The sequence below is a fragment of the Punica granatum genome, chromosome 8, assembly GCF_007655135.1.
Source record: "Punica granatum isolate Tunisia-2019 chromosome 8, ASM765513v2, whole genome shotgun sequence".
NCBI classification, from domain to species: domain Eukaryota; kingdom Viridiplantae; phylum Streptophyta; class Magnoliopsida; order Myrtales; family Lythraceae; genus Punica; species Punica granatum.
In genome coordinates, this window is record NC_045134.1 from 23,276,809 (window position 1) to 23,288,084 (window position 11,276).

At 34.8% G+C, this 11,276-nt stretch overlaps 1 protein-coding gene across 1 annotated transcript; it reads left to right on the plus strand.

The window, feature by feature from the left end:
• The first annotated feature begins 9,583 nt into the window (after nucleotides 1-9,583).
• LOC116189026 (probable indole-3-pyruvate monooxygenase YUCCA5) lies at nucleotides 9,584-11,276 on the plus strand. Its single transcript, XM_031518508.1, has 2 exons — nucleotides 9,584-10,332; nucleotides 10,428-11,276. Exons 1-2 carry the CDS (start codon nucleotides 9,667-9,669, stop codon nucleotides 11,040-11,042), a joined length of 1,281 nt encoding a protein of 426 aa, XP_031374368.1. The 5' UTR covers nucleotides 9,584-9,666; the 3' UTR covers nucleotides 11,043-11,276.

Genomic DNA, 11,276 nt, shown 5'->3' on the forward strand with positions numbered 1-11,276 from the left:
TAAATGTTACCAAAGTGAAACTATGTAGCTTACTTGGAAATGAGGCTTAGGAAATTGAAAATTGAAAAGAACCGTAAGCTTTTACGAATATCAATCGCCTTGAAGTAACCAATGAATGTATGGATGTAATTAAAATGGATATACATGCACTCATACATACATCATTGGAAGGTGAAATGCACGGCGCATTATCTTTTCCGATATGTATTCTTGGCAGCCAAAACATTCATCACCACGTAGCCACTTCTAACTTCGATGAGTTTAGGTGGCCTCCTCGAATTTTTATTTTATTTTTTCAAATAAAGATAATCACGATATAGGCGTCAGAGCTATCAAATTATACTTCATATGAGTTCTATAATAAAATAATTCAAAACTCACGAGAAATAACTTGCAGAATAATCAATCTTAGTTAGTAAACTACAGGCCATGTTATAGGAGTCGCAACTATTGTTCAGGTTCGCATCAATTCTTGAGACTAAAATGGGTCAATTTAAGCCTAACACATGTTCGATATAGTTTAAACCTGATTCTGGACATATGTCTGTTTGTAACGTCATTCATTCGGCATAATAATTTTTTACTACCTTCAATTTACTGCAGGTCTCTATCATTAAGTGTAGAAGGATGATATTTTTAGATAATTACGGCGCCGGTGTAACCATGTGTCAACCTGTTGTTATTTCAATCTTGCGCCATCTCAGTATACTGTTCACAGTATTGTAAATTATTACGAAATACGGTCCTGCCGCGTTAAATCAACTACTTTTCATCAATATTATGGATTAAGCCAAGCGGTCTCGTTTCCTTTAAGTAAAGTGGGGGGCTCGGAATCTAGGTTGTGATTGAAGAAATTTACAATTAAAAAAGCTTTATTCCTTAATAATTTGATTGGGTTTAAATCTGGATTAATCGAGATGTATTTGAATTTTAGATATCGGGTAGTGCATCCAGAAAAAATCAACAAAATTTTACCTACATTCATCACGTGTTGCGGTACTCTCCGTTACCATTTTGATTGGGGTTTGACCCTTCTTTCTCTCTCTAACCCCACTAATGATTTTGCTAAAATCTATTTAATGGTCCAAACGAATTTGTTGTGCCATTCTTATTGAAGGGGCGGCACCTTGGATTGAGAGAAGCCACTAAAAAATCTGCCTATTTATAGAAACCAGGGCCACGTGTAAGGCTCTCATGATGACAGGTGCAATGCTCCTACTGAATAACTACTTAATTAACGTTGTCCCCCGAAAAAAAAAAATTAACGTTGCATTGAAGATTAAATAGCATATGAAATCGTTACATGCATTATTATATTTCTATTAAGAATCAGGTCCAGTAGATCATCTCTCTACACTGATCGTGGCGCATTCCTACTCACATACCACATCGAAATCGAAGTAGTAAACTTTAAAATTTTTCAGTGACATATTTTCTACGAATATGTAACTCTCTATCACGAGTCAAGTTGTCATGACTTAGAAATTTAGAAATCATTGTTCATGCTACCATAAACAAGTACTTTCAAATACCTTATGCAAAATGATAAACCGATTGTTGATCAATAACTTTCTAAAGACACAAGTTCAGCGTTGAAATTAATCATCAAATTATATTGATGATCACCCAAATAAAATTAGGAATAGGAATTTCACATGATAAGAGAGAGTAGGTCACCTACAATACTCAACAATGAAGGTTCACCGTTCTTTTTTCTAAAGAATTAATAATTAAATAGTTTACATAGTGTTCACGTAAACTGTATGAATCAGATGGAAAATCTGAATTATCCTTTGTTATAAAGATATAACTAAATAATATACCTATGATGTTTAATTTCATCAATTAAGAGTCGCTTCCTACGGTCAAAAGAATTAAGAATCGTTCCATGTTCTTTATTCTTGGGCATGTGATTAAGAATTTATAATCATTCCACAGAAATGGCAATAAGTTAGTGGTGTGGTTTAAGTTTCTGTTGTTCTAATCGATTTTGGTATTCATTGATCCATATCGATTAACCACTAATTAACATGGTTCTGATTCCAAATCTTTGGGAAGCTACTGGTCGTTAGATCACCATGATTAATTATTAATATTCAAGATCGAGAGATTCATTAGTCTGATTATTACTTAACAAGTATCACGATTTATATGGATTTATTTTATTTGATCAACCCTCTCTGTTTCTAATATTATTAAATTTAAATTATTCATAAGAGTACTATGTATTGTAAAATTACCTCCCGCAGTTCCTTATATCTGAAAAAAATAAGAAACCCTAAATAATATTATTTATCCACTATTCGATGAAAAATAATTTGGGACAACATAAATTGGATCCAATACCTTTTTTTTTTTTGCTCCATTTAATTTGAACAAATAAGATGCCCCCTTTAATAAACACCCCGAAGATTTTAATTGACAAATAGATTACTTAAGTACAATATGTAATTAGCTTTGTTATTCTCTTAATTCTTTGTATATGTGCCTTAAGATGTCGAATTTATACTAGAGAAAGAACAAATAAATGAATTTAATTCCACATAATTTCTTCTCATAATTTTTGTTCTTTCTCTTTTCTTTTAATATCTAGAAGTATATATAAAGATTCTCACAGCTTGTTATAGTTCCCTTCTTCATCAGAAGGAACAAAAGAGAACGATAATACGAATTCACTGGCAATCATTTTATTCAGATTTGGTGTCCAACTTTTCAATACAAATCACGAAACATGAACGACAATGAGACTCACATGACGCAAACCAAAAAACAAAAGAGATCTTGAAAGATCTTCCTAATACATCTCATAGATTCTCCGGATTATGAAAGACATATAATTATAGTCTTCGACCAACAAAAAAAAATTAAAAGAATATTCGAAACTTAATTATTTTTGTTGCCATGTGGTCTTTACCTCTTTCCCAGCCGTGGCTTGCAATTTATACATCTATAATTTCTTGGCATTAAATGCAGAAATTTAAAAAAATATATTAACCTCAAAACTTAGAAGGATTTTGTCTAATGAAACTTGCCAAAATCAAAAGAAGATTTCGGTTAATCGGTAACTTCCATGGCTGTCCTTTTAAGAAATAATAATTTGAATAAAATCAATACTATTATAGCTTCATAAAATTTTATACGATAAATAAAAACAGGTCTGTATGCAGTATTATGTGTCCCACTAATATCTAACTTCAAAAACTTTAACAAACTTTTCATTATTTTTTTATTTGTCATTTCCACTAATATAGATAGATCCTTTTACTTTTAATGTTAGAATTGTCCTAAATTGTTCATATGAGATGCAAGACAACGTCAGCCTATCGATTGAGGCTAATCATTAATTGGGCATTGGTTCGGTCATGACTATTCAATACTTTTGATTAGTTTCCCTACCCTTAAGTATAGTTCGTTCACTTACTATTATCTAGGCCACTCATTGCTCATTAGATTATTAATCATGTTTTTCTAATTAGGAATATTGAAAATTCATATCAAGATTAAAGAGGAGAAATATTAGTTTTTATGTAGTATGGCATGTTAATTACAGTATAATCTTTTAGGAAATTTGAATCATTTACTAGCAACCGAGAGTTCATAATTTTTACATATAAGCAATTTTACTATTAGTTTTCAGTTAAAATTACAACAGGTTATTATATAAATTAATATGATAAATAAAAAATTTGATGAAAATTCTTTTCAATTCCCGGCATCACACCGGTTGCATCCTAGCTAGTAATTTAAGATATACTGATCTCTCAAAGTATACCTTAGTCATTGAAATGGGTGAATAAAATTAATAATCTCATGAACAAAAAGATACCGATTTAGGGTGGGCAGAAGAGCTTTTGTGATCTTTCCATGATGCGTTTCTAATTTGGAGAACTCAACTTTCGTATCTTCATCAGCGTAAGCATGTATATGCCAAAACAGATAAATCATAGTAGTGGCTGGTAAAGTCCAATTATATTAATAGAAAAGCGAAAACAAAAACTGGGAATATAAAACTTGCAATGCACTGAATAATGAGAAAGAGTATCAAAACTTAATAAAATGGAAAGGGTAAAAAGATCAATATAAATATATATAAAGAACTTAAAATCTTTTTCCGGGTAAACATATTAAGAATCTCTATCTTAAAAGGGACCTTCCCAATCATAGAACGAACCTTCTGTTCAAATTTTATTAATGTTGATCAACATTTCCACGGTATACAAATATTCCTTTCTGATCTCTGACCTAATAGAACCCAAAAAGGCCCATTATATATGGTTGATGTACATATATGTATACATATTACATATACAATTAACTAATATAATTAAAAAATCGCAACTATTTCATAAAAGAGAAATTTAAATTAATTAATAATTATTCATTATAATCATCTAGCAGAAAACGCGAAGAACTTCCCCCAAACAGCCGTCCTCAGCCGTCATTTACAAGCATTTATATAAATATATATGTATATTATATATATAATTGTATATAAAATTGGTTAATATATATTAGCGGCGGAATTTTCCTTTAATTTTTTTTCCCTTTTCTTTTTTCTCTTTTTGGGGCTGGGGGTGGCGGAATATAATTATTTCATTGCTTCTTAAAAATGTTTCGACAATTTTCAGGGAAGAGTTAACTCTGCTCATACATAGATATATATAATGCACGTATCCATTTTTCAAGGACTCTGACCAATTATTGAGAAACAAGATAAGAAATCACATCGTAAAATTACAAGAAGATTTCTAGTGTATAAAATTTGAGTTTGATCAGTATTTAGGTTGGCCATGAGTTCATCTACTTTAGAACTCGATGTGAAAATTTAATGATTGGTAATCAATGGCTAATAGCTGTATTAACGTCATATATATAGCATGAAAGTGCCCATCATGATATGATCATAGGCACTAGTGTCTATTAAACATATGATGAATTAAGTAAGGTACCTAATATATATACACCCGCATATATACATATATATGAATATATGGGTTTTGCTATGATAAAAAATGAAATAGAAAAAAGGAGGATTTAGATTTTTGGGCAGTTGAGCTGTCCAGCAAGCTGAATGCAAACTTCTAAGAAGCCGACCAACGTAGTATCCTATCTCAAGATATGACATATATATGTATATATGTATAAATATATATCTTCACCTCTCTCGAACTTTTCCTTGCGCATGACTGAACCCTAATCAATCGTCAATTCATATAATAAACCTCTCCCATAAACTTTTTCATAAATAAAAAAAATTAGTATATGTTAAAACAAATTGGCCACTGGTATATACATCCAGTGTCCACTCATTTATATTACTATAATAATAATATATATACAAATATGTAAAAATTATAATAAATATATAGAAAAAAATATAAATTATAATAAATAGATGCAATGTAATATTTTATATGGCATGCACTTTTACAACGCGCTTGCTCGATTCCCAACTGGCCAAACCCCAAGATCATCAGCCGACCCACAGAATGAAAAGGAAATGATAGCCTCCCCAAGGTCATTGAAATACTCTTCTTCTTTTTTTCTTTTTTCTTTAAAGGATATATTAAATTTAATTGAACTTCTTTATCCAAGAAAAATCAAACTGAAACTCTAATTTGACAGTGATGATCACAAGTGGAATGAACTGGTTTGCTAGAAACTAAGAACATTTCTTGATGCAACCTTCGAGAAATTCACACATTGCTAATTAATCAACATTTTTATTAGTTCTGGTTTTGAAAATGGTGTGTCATGAAAAAATAAAAAGAAAAAACACCCACTCACACACAAGCTCTGTATATCACATCGTGCAGTGATCGACTTTTCGTCCTTATCGAGGACATGGACTTCATCTGGCCTGGTAAATTTCCCGCATATGTTCAGTTGTTGCAGCACCACAAGAACATGACCATCAAAGATCATTTTTCATCGATCAAGAGCTTATAATGAAGTGCACATTTCCTTTGGGATATTTTTCTATATATTTGAAAGGAAAATATAGAAAAGGAAGAAGAGAAGATAAAAAAAAGGTGCATATATTCCATCTCATCATGATATCCCCCCAAAAAAAAAAGTTGCAAAAGCAAATTAAGCCCTCCAAATTTTAATTTCTATCAAATCCTCCAACTTGGCCATGGACTTGAGTGGGGCATATCGCAATTAGGCTAGCTGGTGAAAAGCTCACAGATATATATACATCTATTCCATATATAAATATGAGTGTATATATATAATAGTCAATATTAAAAATAATAGAAAATTTCATCTTCTTTCCCACTCCATCATTTCCATGCATGGGATATGACCCAACTTTTTTCTCTAGCTGGGAGAGCTTTCTCTGATTGCTAACCCCTTTGTATTTTGCTTTTGGAGTTACTTAATCATTTGAACTCGAAACTTTCAGAACTGGCACACACACATGTTTACATACATATATACATATAATAATTTTTTTTGTGGAATATATATGTGAATGTTATAAACTATAAATGCATGAATGCATGTGTAATTAGCAAAAGCTAAAAGGATGTATGCTCAATTCCAATTTAGAAAAATATGGAATTGTAAGATTTTAGTTAAAAGAATTATGTGTGTGTATGTATATATATACATGACTATTTTTTTTTCTAGCGTGCACCATGATATTGAGAAGTATAATGGGCCCTAGTAATGCAATTGGAGTAGGATCGGCTAACTACGAGATACGATTCTTTTAAACATGAATTATTCGTTGATATATCAATAGAAATATTCGCAAAGTTGGCCCATAAAAAATTTAAAATAAGCAAAGTCCGTAATCATCAATACAATAGAAAGGGCCAAACTCATGGCTATATCTCTTATGAACCTTTTTTTCATAGTTCAAGCTGTTCGAAACTTATTCCGCTTAAGTAAGATATCGAGTTCGAGTCCTTGTGAATGCAGAAAATCCATGTTGAGAGAGCTTTATTCCTTAGTGGACCGACCCTGCTCGACTAAATTAATTGGGGTTCAATTGGACTTTCGGATACCAAAGTTCACACGGAAAATAAAGGAGAGTGGAAATATTGATGGAGAAGTCTGTGACATCCTAATTTATCCCTCCCAAAAAAATACTAAAGTTTTCTCCATGCATCACATGCATTAATCATTTTTTTTCTTCCCTTATTATGATACTTAAATAAAAACTTTTAGCCAAAAGGAAAAGTCCCAATTTGGTATCTTTGATAGGAAAAAGTCTTATATGTCCCGCTATGAAAAAAAGGAAAGAGGGCTGGAATCTACACATTGATTCTTTTTTTTCGCAATTTTTGTTGAACAGTATTCCTCTTTGATTTTTGTTAATATCACAAAAGAATTATTATTGATAAAAATAATTTTTTTATGTGCCTGTAATATAATGCCACGTGGAGAGTGGGAAGCAAAATAACCATGAAATTTCCAGCTCAAGGCTATTGGAGTTTAAAAAGTTGTACTCGATAAGTTATATTTATATATATATACATATACACACATATATATGAGACCAAGTTTCTACTATACCATAGATATACACATGTAGATGTATAGATGCTGGTATATAAATCAACCTTGCAAAGCTAATCGTGCAAGAAAGGACTGATGGAGCGGAGATATGATATGTTTCCGAAGCATATATTAACTCAAAGCGTGATAACATGTGCATGTACTTATAGTATCGATTGTTTCTAGATCGATCATATATATCATATTGCATATATATTAAGAGCTATGGCTCGTGATTTATATAATTTCTGATATTGATATCACTTGTAAAGCTTCCCTTTTGGTAATCATAAATTTCTAAGAAAGTCCCAAAAGCTTCATGACCATAAAACAATGATGACCAACTGATTATAGAAATTAAGCATGAAGGTGGCAATGAATTAAAGGGCAGAAAGTAACTGCAGCTGAGCCAAAAATTAATATGCTCTCGATGCGATTGGTTCTTTGCTCCTACGAGTTTTAGGTGGACGTCTTCCCATCTACATTATATAGATAGAACACCGATCTAGTAATTTAATCTGAGGGGATAGAATTTAAGAGAAAGTAAAAGCCATAGTAAATTGTAAAGTTAAGAAGAGAGAAGTAGGGCAATTAATTCTATGAAAAGCAAAGAAAAATTCGTCACAATACATTAGATATTTTGTAATTTTTCTTAAGTCTAGCAGGGCGACCACACCTAGATCCATCTTTGTTCATCAGCAAATTAGCGAGGAACAATCTACGCTCGAATCGCTAGTGCAGTGTCATCTTGCTCGAAGACTAGCTGTCTCGTAATTACCTCATCACAAATGCGAAAAATGAGATGACACTCATTGTTAACTATTCGATCAGAGATGAAACTAAGCGAGTTAATGTGCAATTTTTTTTTCAAATATGCACCGCTTAATATTCAAAAGTTTTGTGAGACTTGTCTAATTCAGGTTTAGAACGATTCAATTTATTAAAAGGTAAAACTTTCTTAATCCTAAATTTTTTTCACAAGACTCGAATTCGATACTTTTATATAAGAAGAAGAGGTGCGGAACCACCTTAACATAGCGTGGCAAGTGTTCTAGTTGGCAGCCAGAAGCAGCCCCACCGGAGGTCGCATCCCAAGTCTCGGAAGTTGGAATTTGGAGGGGTGCCAAATGGAGATTAGTGCTATCAGAGCATCCAAACGACGCGCCAATGCCTTACTCTCCCCATGTGATGTGGCCACATTCCTCATTTTCTTCCTATCAGCACCGGTCCCCTTGCCACGTCGATTAATAATTAAGTAAATACATTTAAAGATATATTTATTCACTTTTCATAAAAAATAATCCTACCAAAAAAAATAATTATTATTCACAAAATCCATAGAATCACAAGAACCGGGTCTCAGTAGAATCGCACATAAGGTCTCTTTCATATACACTCTCCCTCCCTAATTAAATCCCCCTCCCTCTATATTCCCATTTGAATAACTCACTCAATAATTTATACTCACTAAAAGTTAATTGTCAAAAGAAATGGGACTCCATTAAAGTATAATAATACTCAATCTTGATCTTCACCAGAGAAATTTTTACTAAATTAATGTGCTAGCTCGCTTATAACTGAAAGAAAGAATTATTTTCCACTCTTGTAGAATAATTTGAGAAAATGATTTAGAGCTGTGATAATTGAAAAGTCTTGATTCTCATCAACGAGAGTTTTTTGTGCTCTTTTTTCGCCATCCCTATATCCCTATGAGGTCCACCGTTTTGCAAAAATTCCTCTTACATCCTTTGATGATTGAAAACCTTCTCGGCCCAAGGAATTAAGCAAATGTAATATCCAAACCAAAATAAACTAGTAATCCACTTTTTTTTTTCTCAAGGTGTTAATTTAGAGAGAAAATATAAAATAACATCTCAAAAAGATAATGATTGGAATTTCTTCATTATAAAAATGAGATGACACTCCCAAGCTTATGATTTGAGAGTGGCCCTTTTTAATAAAAAATTTGAATTGCTATTGAATTCCAAAGAGTCTCATCACATGGCCACCCTCCTTAAATAAGGACTCTTCCTTCACTCCTACCGCTCCCACAATAACCCAAAACCTCAATCATCAATCAATCTTTCTCCTAAAGCTCTCAAACCAGTGATCACTTCACAAGTAAACTCTTCAAAACAATTCCAGCATTCTTTTAACACAATGGAGAACTTGTTCCGGTTTATCGATGATCATCAGGATTCGTCGCGCCGCCGGTGCATCTGGGTCAATGGCCCCGTCATTGTCGGGGCGGGTCCCTCTGGCCTTGCCACAGCTGCATGCCTCAGGGAGCAGGGTGTGCCATTTGTCGTTCTCGAGAGGGCCGACTGCATTGCTTCGCTGTGGCAGAAGCGGACCTACCACCGCCTCAAGCTCCACCTTCCCAAGCAGTTCTGCCAGCTCCCGAAGCTCCCGTTCCCTGAGGACTATCCTGAGTACCCGACCAGGAGGCAGTTCATAGACTACCTCGAGTCCTACGCGAAGCACTTCAACATCAACCCAAACTTTGGCGAGTGCGTCCAGTCGGCACGTTATGATGAGACAAGTGGCCTGTGGCGGGTTAGGACCACCACCTCCTCAGGTCCCGAGGTCGAGTACATCTGCCGGTGGCTTCTGGTGGCCACAGGTGAGAATGCCGAGTGCATGGTGCCGGAAATCGAAGGCCTTGCCAGCTTCAAGGGTGAAGTCATCCACGCTTCCGACTACACGTCCGGAGAGAAATACTCCGGAAAGCGTGTCCTAGTGGTCGGGTGCGGGAACTCTGGGATGGAAGTCTCCCTCGACCTCTGCAACCACAATGCGTACCCATCGATGGTTGTTCGCTCCTCCGTAAGTGTCCCTACATCATTAACCAGTCACGAAAAATATAATTTGCAGTTCCATAAAAGTCTGTACTGACGTGTTTCTGAATGCATTTATCACAGGTCCATGTATTGCCAAGGGAAATCCTAGGAAAATCCACATTCGAGCTCGCCGTCTTCCTCATGAAGTGGCTTCCGCTTTGGCTGGTCGATAAGCTGCTCTTGATCCTTGCATGGTTAGTCCTTGGAAACATCGCGAACTACGGGATTAAGAGACCGTCTACAGGGCCACTCGAGCTCAAGAACACGAAAGGGAAGACTCCGGTGCTCGATATAGGTGCCTTGGAGAAGATCCGATCAGGAAAGATTAAGGTCATCCCAACTGGAATCAAGAGGTTCGTGTCACCAAACAGGGTTGAGCTCGCAAACGGGGACCAGCTCGAGTTCGACTCTGTCATTCTTGCCACTGGCTACAGGAGCAATGTGCGTTCCTGGCTACAAGAAAGCGAGTTTTTTAATAAAAATGGATTCCCGAAATCACCATTCCCCAACGGATGGAAGGGAAGCAAGGGGCTGTACGCGGTCGGGTTCACGAGGAGAGGGCTGTCTGGTGCTTCCTGGGATGCCACGAGAATTGCTCAGGACATCGGCTCTGTCTGGAAAAAGGAAACTGAGCAGCAGAAGAAGACCACTTCTTCTATTGCCTGCCATAGAAGATGCATCTCCCAGCAGTTTTAAAAAAATATAACTTGAAACACGTGATTTTATATAAACGCACTGTACAAAACATATAGGAAAAGAGAAAAAATGAAAAGGTTACATAGCAGACAGACAGACTGAGCCCTCTCCGGACCGGCCCAAGTTTTCCATGTGATTTGGGCATGTCGTAGTTTTAGGACGATGAGGCTTTTTTCTTTCTTTCAGGTATTCTATTCAAGTAATGTTTGTACAATGTTCAGATATCTGACACGA

What these genes read in the sequence shown, in the direction of transcription:
- LOC116189026 (XM_031518508.1), top strand. Translation starts at nt 9,667, where the DNA reads ATGGAGAACTTGTTCCGGTTTATCGATGATCATCAGGATTCGTCGCGC. An exon ending in CGATGGTTGTTCGCTCCTCC is followed by an intron (nt 10,333 to 10,427) that starts GTAAGTGTCCCT and finishes CATTTATCACAG; the next exon opens with GTCCATGTATTGCCAAGGGA.